This window comes from Callithrix jacchus, chromosome 14 (genome assembly GCF_049354715.1).
Source record: "Callithrix jacchus isolate 240 chromosome 14, calJac240_pri, whole genome shotgun sequence".
Classification (NCBI taxonomy): domain Eukaryota; kingdom Metazoa; phylum Chordata; class Mammalia; order Primates; family Cebidae; genus Callithrix; species Callithrix jacchus.
The window spans coordinates 44870767-44892169 of record NC_133515.1 but is presented as its reverse complement, the minus strand read 5'-3'; the positions used below and the strand labels follow the sequence as shown (position 1 = coordinate 44892169).

Sequence of the window (21403 nt, the reverse complement as noted above, 5' to 3'; positions counted from 1 at the left end):
CATTAATATGCTTTAGAGATTTTGCATCTATATTTGCAAATGAAGTTGGACTCTTTGGGGAGGGGTTGTGTTTATCAGCGTGTGTGTATTAATTTCATTTAAATGAATTGGAATAGTTTTTCCTTCCTAATCAGAGAAAAATTGAATAGCACAAAAATAGCTGTTTCTCAAAGATGTGAAACTTACCTGTGAATCTCTTTAGGCCCAGGGTTTGTTGTGGTTGTTGTTTTTCAGGGTTTGGGTGTATGGATTTGGGGGAGGGTGGTGTGAGGTAGAGTGAGGAGAGTTCTTTTACAACATTTTAAAGAACGCTAACAGAAAGTCAAAACAGCCTTTCAAATAATTTCCAAAGTTACCAGAGTTTCAGGTAATGAGTCCAGTTAATGTAGAGATCAAATGTAAACTATCAGAATGTGAAGATAAATAATATAAGGTAAAGACAAGTGAACACTTGAGTCAAGCAACATCTGCTTTTATTTTCCTAGATCAGGAAGTGTGCTGCATCACTGGAATGAAATCTATTACTTTGTGGAACAGTTGGCTCATAAATTCATCAGGTGAGAAACACTATGAATTTGCTTCACTTGTAGTTCTCTGTCATGAGTCAAACAAGTCATGCCTGCTATTCTATTAATTACTAAATACTTTGGGGATGTTTTTCAGCTAAGGTGGGCTCATCTTGGACCAGAGACTGTTTACTTTGTTTTCATCTTTGCCACATTTTAGAGTCACTTTTGGCTTTATGTTTTTAGGAGGAATCAAATAGGGTTATGAGACCAAAAATATTTAGCATTCTTCTTCCTCTGTCGAATAGCATATTCTTATTACCTTTAACATTTTTCTTGCACAGTGCATCATGCTGCAGCAATTGGCATATTTTAGCTGGACTCACGTGTAGGATATACAGTGTGTAGGATGAACTATTCATCCTGGTTTGCCCAGAAATTTACCAGTTTTAACACTGAAAGTCTCACATCATAGGAGGAACGCTTCTTAGTCCTGAGCAAAATGTGACAATTAGTCACTACATACACAATTGGTGTACTCTCAGGTAGAATCCTCTGAGCATTTTCAACACAACCAGGCAAGACAATGCAATTTCGAACATAGTCACTGCAAATATCATGGGAGTCTTGGACTTTCCAGGGAGAATGGAGGCTCACTAGTAAAGGAAATGAGGCCACTTTGCCCTGCTGTGTGCAGCCTCCAAGGGACAACACAACAGTAATAGTTTTCATGGAGTGCTTGACGCAAGCTGTCAACGTCTTCAGTAAAATTGGTCTGATCATCGTAAATTCTTACACAGCTCCACTTCATGCTGATGGCCTCCAAAGAGTCTTCCAGTTGATAGGAGTGACCATAAAGTTCATCTTTAAATAAGGTTCTTTTTTTTTTTTTTTTTTTTTTTGAGACGGAGTCTTGCTCTGTCACCAGGCTAGAGTGCAGTGGTGTGATCTCGGCTCACTGCAACCTCCACCTCCCAAGTTCAAGCCATTCCCCTGCCTCAGCCTCCTGAGTAGCTGGACTGCAGTTACATACCACCATGCTCAGCTACTTTTTTGTATTTTAGTAGAGATGGAGTTTTGCCATGTTGGCCAGGATGGTCTCAATCTCCTGACCTCGTGATCCACCTGCCTCAGCCTCCCAAAGTGCTGGGAGTACAGGTGTGAGCCACCGTGCCCAGCCAAGTAAGGTTCTTTATCTCAGAATACAGGTTATCCTCTAAGCCCTGGGTAGTGACAGACAGGGTCCCCTCAAATTCAGTTATTGACCTCAACACATAGCTACCTGCCTAGTTGGAGGGAAAGGGTTAGGAGGTGGCTTGTCTGTTATGCCAAAAACTGGAAGCTACAGCAGGAAGCATCCAAACCCAGATGATAGGAAAAACAGATGCTGAGAGGGCAGAGGGGAGAAAAAAGTACATGGGTGGTGGTGGAAAACGTTTTAAAGGATCATAGAAACTAGGAATTGAAAGGAGTGACTTCCCAGCCTATCCTAGGAGGCATTGTATAACTCTCTACTTGAATAGCTCTGGTGAAAAATCACTGCCTTTTGAGGCAAAAGTCCAATAGTTGGACAATTCCAGTTTTCATAAATCTTTTTGTCATTAAGCCAAGATGTCCTTTCCTCACTCGCAGCCATTGGTCCTTTAGAGTGATATAAAACAAGTCTGCCTCCACACCCTTCACGGTATCTGCTCTGTCTCTAATTGCTCTTCTGGGCTTCTGCTCCCTCTGAAGTGGAGGAGTCTAGTGGAATAGGCTTTGAAGTCAGGCAGATGTGGGTTTGAATCTAAGTTCCATTGTGCAGCTGTAGCAATTAACCAACCTTGGCTGAAGCCTAGTTTATATATGAGGCTTATAAGAGAAAACATGTGCAAGCCAACTAGTCCAGCACCTGGCTTAGAATGGGCCCACAACATTGTTTCAGTTCCTTCAGCAATTCCAGACTCTTCACTATCTTAGAATCAAAAAATTGTGGGCAGGGGCAAGGGAGGGGATTAAGAGAACAGTTAATCCAATTCCTGTGCTTTATACATGAAGAAACTGAGGACCAGGGAGGTTGACATGGCTTAATCCAGACAAGGCACCCTTCTCTGGTTGTCTCTGCTAACCCCACTTGGCTATGGAGCCCCTCAAAGTGTGGAACCAAGACCTTGCCACACACAGACTCCACGAGGTAGAGGCTGAGCTGTAGTCTGATGACATTCATAGCCCAAGTGCCCATAACAGTGCCAGATACATAGTCCATGCTCAGTCAATATGGGCGAATGAATGAATGGGTGCTTTTCGTTTGTTTATTCATTTTAATAAAAAGTCTAAGGCAGCTGGGACTGCAGGGGAGAAATTCATTCGATAACAGTGGCTGATGTCAGTACAAGTACATCATTTCTAATCTCAGCGGGATTTTTGATATTTTAATTCATTTTATTTATCTTTATTCTGACCCTTGGTCATTTTTCTGATAATGATTCTAATGCTTTGCTGTTTCCTCAAGCTTCAATCTATACCTCACACCCATCACTCTCAGCAAAGAACCTCACCTCCTACTTCACCAAGAATCCAGCAAGCAGTGGACATGTTCAAGTTCCAATCCACTCCTAAAAGATGCATCTATGTCCTTCCCACTAGCCTCTGAGATCCAACTATCCCTCCTATGTAAGGCCAACCTCTCCATTTTACTCCAATTTTATCCCATCGTTTCCAATCTCCTCCAGGTCTTTGTTTTTGTCTTGTATTCTTCTCGACCTTGCCCCTGGATCCTTCCCCACAGCCTACAAACACAGACTAATCTCTCCTGCCCCTTGTCCCAAAAAAGCAGTGACAGTGAATCTCTTGCTCTTGTCTTCCTATAGATGGGACCCTATTTCTTTACTGGTTTCTCACTCACATGTCTTTGAAGACTGGTCATCTGCATATCCTTACTTCTCATTCATTCCTTAACCCAATGCTTTCTGGTCCTCATCCCCACCCTTCACTGCTTGCTCTCACCAAGGTCACCAAGGGATGACCCAGAGGAAAAATTCAGGAGCACTTTGCAGCCCTTAGTCCACTGGATGCAGGGACCTTACTGGATGCAAACTTATCCTTCCTTGAAACTCTCTCCTCCACTGGCCCTGGTTCTGCTTCCATCTCACTGGCCTCAGCCAGTCCTTCCCACACTGGTGGTGGTTTTCTATTTGGCTCACTTCCCTCCTCACTGCTGACACTCTCTCTGAACAACTTTGCCCACATCAGTATGCTGAGAACTTCCAAATTATGCCTCTAGCCTAGACTCATATGCCAGTTGCCTCTTGGAGATCTTTGTTTTCTACATTTAAAGTTTATTTCCAGAACTGAACTTGATGGAAGCAAAGCAGTATAGAATGTGGCAGTTAGAAGCCCAAGTTCTAGGACACGGTGTCTGCTGCCCCAGGGCTGGTGAAGTAGTTACAGGCAGCACGGGGTCATGAACAGAAAACTGAAGTCTGTTTTAGGGACCAATATTCAATTCACCAGGTGTTTCCTACGCTCCATCAAATGTTGAACATCATGCAACGGGCCTCCAAAGATGCATCAGGCACATGGTAGTAAATGTAGACTTTATCCTGGAGACAGTAGGAGTCACTGGAAATTTTATAGCAGTTAAGTGACAGGATATAATTTTTGTTTTAGGAAAATAATTCTGGAAGCAGTGTGAAGAGTGAATTGGAGCAAAGAACGTTGCTAGGCAAGACGCCAGCTAGGAAATTGTAGTGGTCAGACAATTGAGGCCAGGATCTTAAGTTAAGAAATGGGAAGTGAGGCAGGTTCGAGAAACACTTGAGGAAGTGGAACTATAAGTTTCCAGAGCCCGATAAAGTATGGGAGGTTATTGCATTGTGAAGAAATTGATTGCTGCTATCACAGAAGAACAAGTTGAACATACAGAATGGCATTGCACTACTGAATCCCTGCAGTTGGATGGTCCATCTTGCAGACTGAGAAACAAGTTCACCCTCAGGTGAGAGTGCTTCTGCCTCCAGAGAAGCACTCTTAGATTGAGAATGCTCCTGAGCACTGTGTAAAAACCATGCCAATTTATTCATTAATAATGCTGCCAATATGCTGCCATGGAATAGATATTCTAATGACTGGTCAGCACATTTTCTCCTTAGAGGATAATCTTGGGAAGCCAAGGAGAAATTACAAGTTGATGATGATTCCACTTTCAGGGCAAAGGGAGTTTGTTATATGATGTTAATGGCTGATGGCATCAAGCTGCAACTCGTCATTAGAGAATACACCAGGCTACTGTGGACACACTATCAAATTTTGTCTATTGAGATCCCCTTTTATAGACACCATACAGACTGGTCCCCTTGTTGGAACATACTTCTTTAAACAGAACACAGGGCAACAAGGAAGTTTATCATTCTAACTCGTAATCCACACTCACCGAGCAGAAGCAGCCTCCAAGAAGACCCAGCATGTCTTCTCTTTGACCTACATTTCAAGTACATTGCTGGCTAATCAACACCCGCAATGCCAGCCTTAGAGGCCCCCTGTGTATTAGGGGTCATCAGCTCTGGCAACCATGATGGAATGGGAGGGACAGAGAGGGAGCCTGAAGAGAGTGGCAAGCACAGTCTTATTATCTGTCCTCATAGAGCTTCTTTTTCTTTCCAGCCCACAGCTGAGAATGTCCTTTATTGTCTTCTCCACTAGAGGAACAACCTTAATGAAACTGACAGAAGACAGGTAAGCATATTTCTCATCCCTGTTGTTAAAAAATCAATCACCCCATTCGAAAAACAGGAGTTTCTGATCCCTTATTAACAGGAGAAACTTAGGCCATATCACCTTCCTGAGAATAGCAAACAGAACCCAGACCAGACCCAGCCTCCACATTCTTTCCAGTTTACCTTGCTGCCTTCTGTTTAACAGTGAATCATAAAATCCAAGACATTTGTGTGACTTGCCTTCAATATTGGCCAAGGATTTTAAGAAGCTCTGAGGAGGTGTCTCTAGCTAACTCAAGATGCCTCATCTTGCTCAGTCTTTAGACAATGCCATCCTTTATGCAGAGATGTCTTGTGTTCAGCGATGGGGAGCTAAACACCCCTCTCACCTGTTCTTCACATCCTGCTACAACCCCAGGCTTCCTAGTGCAGCTTCATATTGGCTTACATGCTCCCTGCATGAGAGTTTGGCCAAGAGACCAGGTTCACACATCACTTGCAGGTGTTTTGTGTGCTAATGCCTGCAGCTTCTAGGAAGTTGAAGGGGGCAGAGGGGTCAGGTATTTATAATAAACACTATCAGAATGCCAAGGCTTCCAGACCCGTTTTGGTTTGTTATGCTTGTTGGAATTAGTCATCCTCTGAATCTACTTGGAATCTAATTTTTGTGTGCCTTAACTTCACTACTATTTTCCTGTTCTGAAGAGAAGACAGAGGGTAGAGTCCCTGGTTTGCTGGAAGCAGCATTTCATATGGGTCAAATGTGCATCAAACAACAGCCAGAAATGCCTTGCTGAAGGCTGTGTGGGTTTCATGTGGTGACTGCTTGGCCTAGGTCAGCTGGCGAAGCACAGCGTGGTTCATGGACACACCCCCAACCTCCTCAGCCTATGGAAGAGATGTGGGCCAGAGCTCTCTGAAACTCTTTCTCAGGAGACTGGCTAAAAGAATCAGGCTTTCAGATCTTCCAAGCTAGTACTGCTTCTGAAATTTAAGACTTGCAGTGTTTTAGTTGAGCACAGAAATTTATATTTTTCTATCTCACTTGATCTTCACAATATCCCTATTAAACAGTTAAGGGTCCATTAAAATACCCGTATAATATTTGAGAAACCTTATAAAATTAAGAAAAGCTCTTTCAAAAGCAAGACATGAACTGGCAAAGACTTTCATTTCAGCAAAAGGTTTTGGATAAATCAAAAGAAATAATATCAAAGACGTACAGCTGATCCTTAAACAATATTTTAAACTGAATGGGTCCACTCATACATGGGTATTTTTTTAACCAAATGCAGATCAAAAATACGGTATTCATGGGATGCAAAACCCACATATATGGAGGGCTGACTTCTGGTATCTGTAGGTTCTGCAGAACTGACTGCATGGATTTTGGTATGCTCAGGGATCATGGACAAATCCTCTGCCTACAGTGCGGAATGAATGTATCTGTATTTAGTTCTTGAGATTTACACATAGGGTAAATCTATGAGAAGATGAAAAATAGAATGGAAAATAAATATAATGTGTTGAGGTATAGTAAAGAAACTAAAAATAGACTAATAATGCCTACCATTTGTGTCTTTTATCTGCAAAGCACTTTACATATCATTTTTTATTTATCCTCATATAACCATTGTACTCTATTTTCTAGTGGAAAGGAACTAGTCATTTGAATCATTGTTTTATATATGTGTTGTTTTTCTCTACCTGCTTTCTTCTTTTTTAGTTCTTAGCAGTTTGATTATGTGTGTGGGCATGGTTTTCTTTCAGGGTACCCAATTTTGACTTTGCAAAGATTCTTGAATCTATAAATGTGTCTGTCACCATATTTGGGGAGTTTGCGGCTACTTGAGTTGGGGGACGGAAATTCTGGACCTCATGGTACTGTGGTCAGTACTCTTGGTTTTAATTTTCCTCCCCAATCCACCAGTTTTGTTTACTTTCCAGTGTACTTGGTTGCTTTTTCTGTTGTAATAAGCAGGCAATATAGGCAGTAGCAAGCATACTCTATCTTGGCTGCTATTACTTAAGTTTTCCAGATAAGGACACTGAGGTTCAAAAAGTTTACATAACCTGCCGAGGTCAAATAGCCAGTATTCCACCAAACTAGTATTCTGATTCTGGATTCTAAATTTGGTCCAACTCCTGTACTTTGTATTGTATCATGTTGCTCTTCCAAGACTTCCTGGCTTCATCAGTTTAAACGGTTGATGGATTGTAACAAATTTTGCAGGTCACTTCATTAGTATAATAGAGTGTACAATGTCAATTTAAGTACTGCTAGAGTAAAATAATGTTAACTACCACATATGATTCCCTGGAAACTCCAGAAATAGTCTTGTTCTTACATTAATTGAAATACTTCAAATGTGTAATCCTTTGGAAATGAGACCCTGTCAAGAAGTTCAACTCTTCATTTGAAAGAATACATGCTCAATTTAATCAAATGCAATTTTGCCATCTGTCAAGATGGTGATATTTTTCCTTTTACCTACTAGTACAGTGAATGTCATAAAAATCATTTTTAAATAATGGATCATTCTGGTATTTCTATATACATCTGGTTATGATATATTCTTTTAATATATATCTGAATTCTGTTTTTTATATTATTCAGAAATTTAGCACCCCTATTTATAATTGCAGTTGAGCTGTCATTGTCCTTTCTATTACCACCTTTTCTTATATTTTTGATTCTTTTTTATTTAAATTGTATTTCTACTAGAATTTATTATGATGTAAGGTACAAGGTCAATGTCCAGTGTTTCTTTCCCCGATTGATTGGCCAGTTCTTCCCACACCATTGTATAATAATCTTTTACCAACGACTTGAATAGTTAAACTCTTTGCTAGCTTGGGTTTATTACTGGGTTTTCTATTCTGTTCTGTTTTTCTGATTGTTTCTATACTTGGATCACATTGTTTTAATTAGTTGTAACATCTGGAGGACCAGTCTATCCACATTTCTAATCTTGGGTGAAAATCTCCTTGGTCTTTACTGGATTTTTCCAACCATATACATGTTAAATACCTGTTTATGTTTCCAGTTATCCCTGAGATTTTCACTTGAACTGTGTGAAAAACACAGATTAACTCAGCAGCAACAGCACTACATTATTTTCTCTACTTATTTCCTTATTTAGGGATGTATCGCTCTCATTTATGTCCCTCGGTGCAGTTTTGTTTTTTTTTCCTCAAATTAGTCTAATTGATGACTTTTTTCCCCAGGCATCTTAAAGTGTTGCTTTTATTGTGAAAGAAATGTTTTTCTGTTGTATTTTCCAAGTTGTCATTCTTCACTCTTTAGTTTATGATCCATGGGCTTCTATTGAACTCCATAAAATGATTTACAAAAATGTGCATGTCAGTGGGTTTTCTGTAGCAGAAGAGGCCTACAGCCCCCATCCCCATCCCCTGCCCCCCCCAAAAAAGCTTAAGAAATATTAATTTTGGGGAAAACAATAAGTTTCTAACAGGTTTTTTGTAGATTTCATTCTGTTATTTTTATTATTATTTTATTTAAGAGGGTGTCTTGTTCTGTCACCCAGGCTGGAGTGCAATGATGCAATCTCGGCTTACTGCAAGCTCCACCTCCCAAGTTCAAATGATTCTCCTGCCTCAGCCTCCCTAGTAGCTGGGATTACAAGTGCGCGCCACCACACCTGGCTCATTTTTGTATTTTAGTAGAGACGGGAGTTTCACCATGTTGGTCAAGCTGGTCTCAAACTACTGACCTCAAATAATCCGCCTACCTCGGCCTCCTAAAGTGCTGGGATTACAGGCGTGAGCCACCATGCCTACCCTTTTATCCCACCACTTTAATGAAACATTTTCTTAGTTCTAATAGTTTTCCAGTTAATTTTGAAGTGGTTTTCCAATGTGGCGATTGCAATATCTGTGATTAATTCTGTTCTCTTTTCTAATATTTATAGCTAATATGTCTTCCTGTATATCTTCTTACATTCTAAAATTTTCAGACTTTAATTCTCTGTTGGATTTTACAATTATGCATTGTATTGGATGCTAACTTCATAAATTTTATCAACTCTATTAAGGAAGGATTCTTCAAATGCGAGATTATTAAAAATTATTTATCTCTAATAGTTGTTACATTAAGTACCCTTTTGCCATATCAAAATAGTTATGTCTTTCTTCTAACTCCTTTGACCTTTCAAAATAAAATTTGAAATCAAAAGCTCTCCTAATGGGCCTGGCACAGTGGCTCACACCTGTAATCCCGGCACTTTGGAAAGCTGAGGTAGGAGGATCAGTTGAGCCCAGGAGTTCAAGACCAGCCTGAGCAACAAAGGGAGACCCTGTCACTATCAAAAAAAATTTAAAAATTAGCCAGGAGTGTTGTCACACATCTGTGGTCCCAGCTACTCAGGAGGCTGAGGTGAGAGGATCAACTGAGGCCTGGGAGGTAAAGGCTGTAGTGAGGTGCTGTATAATAAATTAATTAATCAATCAATCCTAATGAAAAACCAACCTTACATTCCTAGAATAAACTTTACCATGGTTTGCTATGCTTTTATTGTGTTTCTGGATTTAATTCAATATAATCTGGAAGATATTACTCATCAATATTTAATACTGAGATTATTCTGGGGCTTTACTTCATACATTCTTTATCAGGTTGGGAGTAAAAGGATTACATGAGCTTGGAAAAATGAGTAGGCAATCTTTCTATAAGCTGCAGAATTGCTTCACTAATATAGAAAGCAAATGTTTGTTCCAAGTTTGATACAATTCAGAGGAAAACCATCAAAGCTTAAATTATTATTGAAGAAGCTCTTTGACAGTTACCTCAGCTTTTTGTGTTACTGTTTTTATCATGTTTTCTACCTTGAGAAATGGTAGAAATTACCAATGTGTTGACATTTTAAATTTATCACATATCTTTTTAATTTTCAAAAGCTCTTCTGTATCTTTGGTTATATCCCTTTCCTACAGTCATGTAAAGCTATTTTCTTTTCTCTTATTTGCCCCATTCAAATTACCTAATGGTTTCTTTCTTAAATTTATTCATAAGTTCTGTTTTATATATTTTTAAATTTTATGATTCATTTTATTTTTTTACTGTTATTAAATCCGTCTGCTTCTTATATTGCAAGTTTTTCTGGCTTCTCAAAATAAAAGATAGTTGCCCAGCATGGTGGCTCACACCTATAATCCCAGGACTTTGGGATGCCAAGACGGGCTGATCACGTGAGGCCAGGATTTCGAGACCAGCCTGGCCAACATGGTGAAACACCATCTCTACTAAAAATACAAAAATTAGTCAGGCATGTTGGTGTCCACCTGTAATCCCAGCTAATCGGAAGGCAAGAATCCCTCGACCCTGGAAGGTGGAGGTTGCGGTGAGCTGACAGCTCACCACTGCACTCCAGCCTGAGCACAGAGCGAGACTGCATCTCAAAAAAACAAAAAAGATTATCCACTATACTTTATTTCTTTCTAAATAATAAAAGCTTTAATAGTATAAATTATACTTTAAAACTGATATCGTTTTGACATGTCCTGTTCTTAATATTGTAAATTTTTTAATAGCTATATTTACTATTTTTCATTTAGGATGATTTAGGAAAAGTGTTTCACAATTTTCACATTTTTGTTTACCCTTTTCTCAATTTCCAGAGTCTGCAGTTTTTAAAAATTCAATTTATATAATTTCTATTTTTTAGTTTATTAATGTTTGTTGGTGGACTACTACATGATCAAATTTTATTTAGTATCCATGGATGTTAGAAAATATATATACTTTGATGAATAAAATTTTGTTAAAAGAAACATTAAATTCTTAAATATTTTATAATGTTGTTGATCTGTGAAGATAGTCATTTTGCATTTCCACCATGACAGTTTTATTTTCATTTCCAACACACTGCTTTCTAATTTACATCATCTTACTTGGCTTATGTGTGTTTTCATTATGGAGTGTGCTTCTAGTCAATATAAAATAATCTTTTTGCCACCTTTAGTGCTTTTGGCTTTACATCCTTTGTCCAAAATTAATATTATTAAACTTGAATTTTGTTTGCATTTCCTGATATATCTTTTTTCATTCATTTATTTTTTACTTTTGTTGATATTTTAGTTTTTCAATGATTCGAAAAGTATAATTTCATTTGCACTCTAATAATAGTTGCCAATGAATTTTTCTTTTCTTGATAGTGACAAGAATTGAATAAATATCTGTTGATCCTTCTTGCTGAATTTCTTTTTTTTTTTACATTGATCTCATGATTTTTTTTTAATATATTTTATTGCATTTTATATTTTGGGGTACATGTGAAGAACATGCAAGATTGTTGCATAGGTACATACATGGCAATGTGGTTTGCTGCCTTCCTCCCCATCACCCATATCTGGCATTTCTTTCCATGTTATCCCTCCTTAACTCCCCATCCCCCACTGTTCCTCCCCTAGATCCCCCCACCACAGACCTCAATGTGTGATGCTCCCCTCCCTGTGTCCATGTGCTCTCACTGTTCGACACCTGCCTATGATTGAGAACATGCAGTGTTTGATTTTCTGTTCTGTCAGTTGCTGAGAATGATGGTTTCCAGGTTCATCCATGTCCCTACAAAGGACACAAACTCATTTTTTATGGCTGCATAGTATTCCATGGTGTATATGTGCCACATTTTCCCTGTCCAGTCCATCTTCAATAAGCATTTGGGTTGGTTCCAAGTCTTTGCTATTGTAAACAGTACTGCAGTGACCATTCATGTGCATGTGTCCTTATAATAGCACAATTTATAATCCTTTGGATATATACCCAGTAATGGGATTGCTGGGTCAAATGGAATTTCTATTTCTAGGTCCTTGAGGAATCGCCACACTGTCTGCCACAATGGGTGAACTAATTTACACTCCCACCAACAGTGTAAAAGTGTTACTATTTCTCCACATCCTCTCCATATTTTTTAATGATCACCATTCTAACAGGCATGAGATGGTATCTCAGTATAGTTTTGATTTGAATTTCTCTAATGACCAGTGATAATGAGCATTTTTTCATGTTTGTTGACCTCATATATGTCTTCTTCTATAAAGTGTCTGTTCATGTCCTTTGCCCACTTTTGAATGGGCTTGTTTTTTTCTTATAAATCTGTTTTGGTTCTTTGTAGATTCTGGCTATTAGCCCTTTGTCAGATCAGTAGATAGCAAAAAATTTTTCCCATTCTAGTTGGTTGCCAATTCACTCTAATGATTGTTTCTTTTGCTGTGCCGAAGCTCTGGAGTTGAATTAGATCCCATTTGTCTGTTTTGGCTTTTGTTTTCAATGCTTTTTGGTGTTTTTGTCATGAAGTCCTTGCCTGTGCCTATGTCCTGAATGGTTTTGCCTAGGTTTTCTTATAGGGTTTTTATGCTGTTAGGTCTTATGTTTGAGTCTTTAATCCATCTGGAGTTAATTTTAGTATAAGGTATCAGGAAGGGGTCCAATTTCTGCTTTCTGCACATAGCTAGCCTGTTTGCCCAACACCATTTATTAAACAGGGAATCCTTTCCGCATTGCTTGTTTTTGTGAGGTTTGTCAAAGATCGGATGGTTGTAGCTGTGTGGCATTCCCTCTGAGGCCTCTGCTCTGTTCCATCGGTCTGTATCTCTGTTTTGGTACCAGTACCATGCTGTTTTGATTACTGTAGCCTTGTAGTGTAGTTTGAAGTCAGGTAGCATGATGCCTCCAGCTTTGTTCTTTTTTGCTTAGAATTGACTTGGCTATGTGGGCTCTCTTTTCATTCCATATAAAGTTTAAGGTGGTTTTTTCCAGTTATGTGAATAAGGTCATTAGTAGCTTGATGGGGATAGCATTGAATCTATAAATTACTTTGGGCAGTATGGCCATTTTCACAATATTGATTCTTCCTAACTATGAGCATGGGATGTTCCTCTATCTGTTTGTGTCCTCTCTTATTTGGTTGAGCAGTGGTTTGTAAAAACTATGGAATGCTTCATGAATGACAGGCTGAATTTCTCTTTAAGAATATTTGCATTATATTTTATTAACATATCAACAATGATTATCTAAACTTACTATAAAATTTACTGATTTCATTGAATGTATATGAATACCCACACATACATTCATACACATACTTCCTTTCCAGTACTTAAGTTTTAATTTCATATTTTTAGTTCCTCATTTTGCTGAGTCTTTTTTTTAGGTAAAGTTTTCCTGAAGAATATGTGAATATTAAGCCCTCTAAGTCCCTATTTATTTGATAATTTTTTGTGTTCACCTCCAGGTAAATATTTCCATTGAAGATAAAGTTCTTATAGCTTAACTATCTTTCCCCTTAAATTTTCTTTCTTTCTTTTTTTTTTTTTTTTGTTTTTGAGACAGAGTTTCACTCTTCTTACCCAGGCTGGAGTGCGATGGAGTGATCTCAGCTCACCGCAACCTCCACCTGCTGGGTTTAGGCAATTCTCCTGCCTCAGCCTCCTGAGTAGCTGGGATTACAGGCACGCACCACCATGCCCAGCTAATTTTTTGTATTTTGAGTAGAGATGGGGTTTCAACATGTTGACCAGGATGGTCTCGATCTCTTGACCTCGTGATCCACCCTCCTCAGCCTCCCAAAGTGCTGAGATTACAGGCTTGAGCCACCACACCTGGCCCGTTTTTTAAAAAAAATAATAATAATAAAGAAAGAGAGAAAGAAAGAGAGAGAGAAAGAAAGAAAGAAAGAAAGGAAGGAAGGAAGGAAGGAAGGAAGGAAGGAAGGAAGGAAGGAAGGAAGGAAAGAAAGAAAGAAAGAAAGAAAGAAAGAAAGAAAGAAAGAAAGAAAGAGGAAAAAAGAGGAAGAGGAAGAGGGAGAGAGAACAGGAGTGTTGCTTAATTGCCCAGACTAGAATGCAGTCTAAAAATGGGTATTGAAAACCTCCCTTATATCATCAATTGTGCTTAATAATGGCCAACCAATATTTCATTTAAACCTGTGAGTAGGTGTGATGTATTGATAAGAGTGCATATCTTGTGTGTTTAAAGTGGAGAGTTCTATAAATGTTTATTAAGTTTACTTGTTCTGGATCTGAGCTGAAGTCCTGGATATCCTTATTAATTTCTGTCTCATTGATCTATCTAATATTGATGTTGAAATCTCCCACTACTACTGTGTGGGAGTCCAAGTCTCTTTACAAGTCTTATGTATCCTGTATTGGGTGCATACACATCCAGAATCGTCAGCTCTTCTTGTTGCATTGATCCTTTTACCATTATGTCCTCTTTTGATCTTTGTTGCTTTAAAATCCATTCCATCGGAGGTGAAAATTGCAACCTCTGCTTTTTATTTATTTATTTGGTTGACAAATCTTTCTCCATCCCTTTGTTTTGAGTCTTTATGTAACCTTGCATGTAAGATGGGTCTGGATGCAACATACCAATGGGTTTAGGCTGTATCTTTTGATTGGGGGATTTAGTCAATTTAAATTTAGGATTACTGCCATTTGATGTTAGCTGGCTATTTTGCCCATTAGTTGATGTAAATTCTTCATTATGTTGATGCTCTTTACTTTTTGGTGTATTTTTAGAAAGGCTAATACTGGTTGTTCCTTTCTATGTGTAATGCTTCTTTCAGAAGCTTTTGTAAAGCAGGCCTGGTGGTAATTAAATCTCTGAATACTTGCTTGTTCACAAAAGATTTTGTTTTTCCTTCACTTGTGAAGTTTAGTTTGGCTGGATATGAAATTCTGGGTTGAAAGTTCTTTTCTTTAAGAATGTTAAATATTGGCCCCATTCTCTTCTGGCTTGTAGGGTTTCTGCTGAGAGATCTGCTGTGAGTCTGATAGGCTTCCCTTTGTGGGTAACCTGACCTTTCTCTCTGGCTGCCCTTAGTATTTTCTCCTTCATTTCAACGCTGGTGAATCTAATGATTATGTGCCTTGGAGTTGCTCTTCTTGAGGAATATCTTTGTTGTGTTCTCCGTATTACCTGGCGTTGAATATTGTCCTTCCTTGCTAGGTTGGGAACGTTTTCCTGAATAATATCCTGAAGAGTATTTTCCAGCTTGGATTCACTCTCTTTGTCACGTTCAGGTACACCTATCAAATGTAGATTAGGTCTTTTCACATAGTCCCATTTTTCTTGGAGACTTTTCTCATTCCTTTTTATTCTTTTTGCTCTATTCTTGTCTTCTCGTTTTATTTCATTGAGTTGGTCTTCAACCTCTGATATCCTTTCTTCTGCTTGATCAATTCGGCTGTTAAAACTTGTGCATACTTCACGAAGTTCTCGTGTTGTGTTTTTCAACTCCGTTAATTCACTTATATTCCTCTCTATATTATCTATTCATGTTAGCATTTCATTAAACCTTTTTTCAAAGTTCTTAGTTTCTTTGCGTTGGGTTAGAACAAGTTCCTTCAACTCCCAGAAGTTTCTTATCATCCACCTTTTAAAGCCTACCTGTTAACAGAACACAGTCTTTCTCCATCAGGCCTTGTTCCGTTGCTGATGAGGAACTGTAATCCCCTGTAGAGGGAGAGGCATTCTGATTTTGGGTATTCTCAGCCTTTTTAGGCTCGTTTCTTCCCTTTGTTATAAATTTATCCATCTGTCATGTTTGTAATTACTGCCTTTCTAATTAGGTTTCTGAGTGGATGTCCAATTTATTGATTCCCAGTGCCGGAATCTGAGCAACCCACTGTGCTGGCTAAAACAGCAGCTTAAGATTGATAGTGCTTTTCTGACTCAGTCTGAAAAGCAAACTATTTTCCCCTTAAGTTTCCTAAAGACATAGTCAACTTGCATGTATTAGAAAGGAGAGATGCCAACACAATACATTTCTCCTATGTGGGTAGCCTGTTTTCTCCTCCCAGCTGCTTATAGAATTTTCCTCTTTATCATACATTTCTTTTTATAAATATCAATAGAATATTTCCAGATGTAGTCCTTTCATTAATTTCATACAGTACTTTGTATAGTACTTGAGTCCTTCTATCTGAAGACTTAATAAACTTTTTCAGCTTAAAACCTTTTTCTTCTATACCTTTTGTGATTAACATTTCTTCTGTCTATTCATTCAATTCTTGAATCTAACCAATATCTCTTTTATATTCTGAGTGTAATTTTTTAATCTTTCTATCATTTTTCTTTGACAGCTGAGAGAATGTTTCATTCTCTGTAATGCTAGTCTAAATTGTTTATTTTGTTTTTGTTTCTGTTTTCCCAGTAAACCAGCTTACTTTTCACTGCTTCCATTGCATTTTTCAACTGATAATTAATACCTTTCATTCCTAAAAATACTTTTCTGTTTCTAAATTTTTTCATATGTGTATGACCTTGCTGTTGAAGGTATGTCTTCAACATAAATATAAATTAGAATTGGTTTTATGTGCTGCCTTGTTTTTTATATGACTTTATTTCAAAGGGAGATATTTTTCAGATTCCTAAAATTGATCCTCTTCTTCTCAAACTTCCAAGAATTTTTCTGAATATAGTGACTTAAAAATGGAACCACATAGGCTTTTCAGTACTGGGATGTGGGAAAAGTTCTGCAGCAGATTATGCAAGATCTTTGTTGAAAATGTTAAGAGCTCAGGCTAAGGAAAATGGGAACATTCAAATGTAATGAAATTTTATTTTAGGCAGAGTAGAGACTCAACAGTATTTCCAAGGCAGAGAGGAAGCCGAAGCTAAAGGAAGATGGCCAGGTATAGATGCTGAATCATTGTGTTTAGAACTAGCTTCCTTTGCCTCCCCGCCATCCCCCAGGCTTTTCTTCTTGTGCCCTAGGATCTCAGGATGGTGGGCCCTTCCCTCACTCTGACTTCAGCAGCTTCACATCGTGCAGGAATTCTAAGTTTCTGGAATCCTTGCCTATTTTTCAGCAGTGAAGAAACATTTTCTCTATAGCTACCCAGTATGCACTGCCTCTGCATGTATTCTTATCTCCGTAATATTCAAATGGAAGCCATTACTATGTATATGCCTATATGCATATGTGTGTATATCTAAATGTAATCTTTTATTAAGGGGTTATTATATCCCAGTAGCCTAGTATACTTCCCTCATCTACCTAAAAGTATCTACCTAATTTAGTAGTTTTGAGAATTACATTTATTATAAGTATTATCAATGATGGGGATATTGAGGTAGAGAAAGCTCAACAGCCACTGTAATGTGAAAAGTTAAGAACCTGAATATGAACTCAGGAGGCATGATCTCAATGTTCATATTCTTAATTGCTAAACTGTAGGATTTCCCATGATTTTACTATAATATACAGTTTTAAATTTAAAACACATCCAAACATATACAATTCACCACCCAAACACTCTGACATCTTCAAGAAAACAGTTCCCTGAGGCAGCCTGTGCCCTCTACACATTTCATCTTCATGGGCTCTTGGAAACCAGAGCTTGGAAATACTCCTCACAAAGAGGTAAAAAGGTAGCATCAGCATTTCACAGATGGGGGTAAGAGGTTAAGTGTCTTGCTTATTGCTTAAGGAGGTAGAATGGAAGCCAAGAATACTTGGCTCCAACTGCCGTGGGGAAACCAAGAGACCACACGTCTGTCTCCCTCTCAGTCATCCTTTGGTTTGGTTGAGAGTGTGGTTTTGCTATTAGTGTCACAGGGGAAAATGACATACTCTGAACACACCACTTGATTCCTGGAGCAGAATGATTACAGGCTGCCATTACCAAGAGACATAGTTCTAAAGGCCTTTTCTAAATTTAAAAATAGCAAGGAGAAAGAGTCTTAAGATATTTCGTGCTTGAAAGAACTTGGATTCATTTCATTTTGAGATACTGTTCTTTTAGTTGTGTGAGGGCTTGATGGTGAAATTAAGAGAAATGGTGAGGGAGTGGAGCATTTGTTTATTCTCTTGCCTTGTTGACTGGAGATAATATTATGTGGTCTGAGTACATAGGCAAGTTCCTTACCTCTCTCTGCCTCTGTTTCTTTATCTATAAAGTGAATACAATGATGATCCCCACTTCACAGAACTGTTGGAAGGGTTAACCATGCAGGCACATAAGTGGTCAATTAACATTAGTTGTTGTTACTGTTGTGGTTGTTGTTAGGGGTTTTTATAAACAGCTAAGGAATGGCCCCAAATCCTCCTGGACAAATCCTACTTCAAATCATTACAGCAGGCCCAACAGTAATTCAAAGGATGAGTCCCCAGCTCTCCTTGGCCCATATCCTTCTCTGGAGTTTTAACATTTGGCCAGTCTATCCCTATATACAGGGATGCAGGTAGAAAATGCTGCCTCAATATATGAGGCCAAATAAAAATTATTGTTCCCTCTGTGTAATGGTTATGGGGATACTTCTTCCAAGTAAGGACACACAGACAATGTCTCTACGGAAGGTTTATCTAAGGGGTGTCCATGTTGGTTATAACAATGGTAAAAAGAAACCACCTTGGAGCAATTTAGCAGGTCTGGGAAGAGATTGATTTGTGAGAGTAATGTAGTCCACTACTTCTCAGTAGAAGAAAGTAAAAGTGTACCCCCTGGAGCCCCATGGTATAGTTTGAAGTGGCTGGTTGAAAGCAACAACTTTCTTCTTTTCTTTTCTTTTATATATTTATATATAATTGCATTTTTGGTTCTGGGGTACATGTGAAGAACATGCAGGATTGTTGCATAGGTACATTAATGGCAATGTGGTTTGCTGCCTTCACCCCCATCACCTATATCTGGCATTTCTCCCCATGTTATCCCTTCCCAACTCCCTACCCACCACTGTCTCTCCCCTAGTCACCCCAACCCATGTCAGTGTGTGATGCTCCCCTCCCTGTATCCATGTGTTCTCATTGTTCATCACCCACCTATGAGTAAGAACATGTGGTGTTTGATTTTCTGTTCTTCTGTCAGTTTGCTGAGAATGATGGTTTCCAGGTTCATCCGTGTCCCTACAAAGGACACAAACTCATCATTTTTTATGGCTGCATAGTATTTCAACATGTATATGTGCCACATTTTCCCTGTCCAGTCTATCATCGATGGGAATTTGGGTTGGCTCCAAGTCTTTGCTATTCTAAACAGTGCTGCAATGAACATTCCTGTGCATGTAATCTTAGAATAGAACAATTTATAATCCTTCAGATATATACCCAGTAATGGGATTGCTGGGTCAAATGGAATTTCTATTTCTAGGTCCTTGAGGAATTGCCACACTGTCTTCCACAATGGTTGAACTAATTTACACTCCCACCAGCAGTGCAAAAGTTTTCTATTTCTCCACATCCTCTCCAGCATCTGTTGTCTCCAAATTTTTTAAGGATCACCATTCTAACTGGCGTTAGATGGTATCTCGGTGTGGTTTTGATTTGCATTTCTCTAATGACCAGTGATAATGAACATTTTTTTCATATGTTTATTGGCCTCATATATGTCTTCTTTTGTAAAGTGTCTGTTCATATCCTTTGCCCACTTCTGAATGGGTTTTCTTTTTTTTCTTGTAAATCTGTTTTAGTTTTTTTTAGATTCTGGATGTAAGTCCTTTGTCAAATGGGTAGACTGCAAAAATTTCTTCCCATTCTTTTGACTGCAGTTTCATTCTAATTATTTCTTTTGCTGTGCAGAAGCTCTGGAGTTGAATTATATCCCATTTGTCTATTTTGGCTTTTGTTGCCAATGCTTTTGGTGTTTTAGTCATGAAATCCTTGCCTGTGCCTATGTCCTGAATGGTTTTGCCTAGGTTTCCTTCTAGGGTTTTTATGCTGTTAGGTCTTATGTTAAAGTCTTTAATCCATCTGGAGTTAATTGTAGTGTAAAATGTCAGGAAAGGGTCCAGTTTCTGGTTTCTGTACATGGCTAGTCAGTTTTCCCAACACCATTTATTAAACAGGAAATCCTTTCCCCATTGCTTGTTTCTGTCAGGTTTGTCAAAGATCGGATGGTTGTAGCTGTGTGGCATTGCCTCTGAGGCCTCTGTTCTGGTCCATTGGTCTAATTCTCTGTTTTGGTACCAGTACCATGCTGTTTTGATTACTGTAGCCTTGTAGTATAGTTTGAAGTCAGGTAGTGTGGTGCCTCCAGCTTTGTTCTTTTTGCTTAGAATTGACTTGGCTATGTGGGCTCTCTTTTGGTTTCATATGAAGTTTAAGGTGGTTTTTTCCAGTTCTGTGAAGAAGATTATTGGTAGCTTGATGGGGATAGCATTGAATCTGTAAATTACTTTGGGCAGTATGGCCATTTTGACAACCTTGATTCTTCTTAACCATGAGCATGGAATGTTTCTCCATCTGTTTGAGTCCTCTCTTATTTCACTGAGCAGTGATTTTAGTTCTCCTTGAAGAGATCCTTTACATGCTTTGTTAGTTGTATTCTTAGGTTTTTTATTCTCTTTGTAGCAATTGCAAATGGCAGTTCGTTCTTGATTTGGCTCTCTTTAAGTCTGTTATTGGTGTATAGGAATGCTTGTGATTTTTGCACATTGATTTTGCATCCTGAACTTTGATGAATTTGCTTATCAGTTTCAGGAGATTTGGGGCTGAGATGATGGGGTCTTATAAATATAAAATCATGTCACCTGCAAATAGAGACAATTTGACTTCCTCCTTTCCTAATTGAATACTCTTTATTTCTTTTTCTTGCCTGATTGCTCTGGCTAGAACTTCCAATACTATATTGAATAGGAGTGGTGAGAGAGGGCATCTTTGTCTAGTGCCAGATTTCAAAGGGAATGCTTCCTTTGAAGCATTCAGTTTTTGCCCATTCAATATGATATTGGCAGTGGGTTTGTCATAAATAGCTTTTATAATTTTGAGATACATTCTGTCAATACTTAGTTTATTGAAAGTTTTTAGCATAAATGTTGTTGAATTTTGTTGAAAGGCTTCATGTGGTTTTTCTCTTTGGTTCTGTTTATGTGGTGAATTACATTTATAAACTTGCATATGTTGAACTAGCCTTGCATCCCTGGGATGAAGCATACTGGATCATGGTGGATAAGCTTTTTGATGTGCTGTTGCAATCGGTTTGCCAGTATTTTATTGAAATTTTTTGCATCTATGTTCATCATGGATATTCGCCTGAAGTTTTCTTTTCTTGCTGAGTCTCTTCCAGGTTTTGGTATCAGGATGATGTTGGTCTCATAAAATGATTTGGGAAGGATTCCCTCTTTTTCAATTGTTTGAAATAGTTTCAGAAGCATTGGTACCAGCTCCTCTTTGTATGTCTCATAGAATTCAGCTGTGAACCCATCTGGGCCTGGGCTTTTTTTGGTTGGTAGACTATTAATTG

General features: G+C 38.4%; 1 protein-coding gene across 5 annotated transcripts in view; it reads left to right on the top strand.

Annotated features, from left to right (window-relative positions):
* The window catches only part of ANTXR1 (ANTXR cell adhesion molecule 1), a 268675-nt gene that overhangs the window by 26982 nt on the left and 220290 nt on the right, over positions 1 to 21403 (top strand). For all 5 annotated transcript variants that reach the window (XM_054244875.2, XM_035272389.3, XM_078349163.1 and 2 more), the window contains exons 2-3: positions 486 to 557; positions 5148 to 5219. In XM_054244875.2, coding sequence (XP_054100850.1) covers positions 486 to 557; positions 5148 to 5219 — 144 coding nt within the window. The remainder of the gene's footprint in view (positions 1 to 485; positions 558 to 5147; positions 5220 to 21403) is intronic.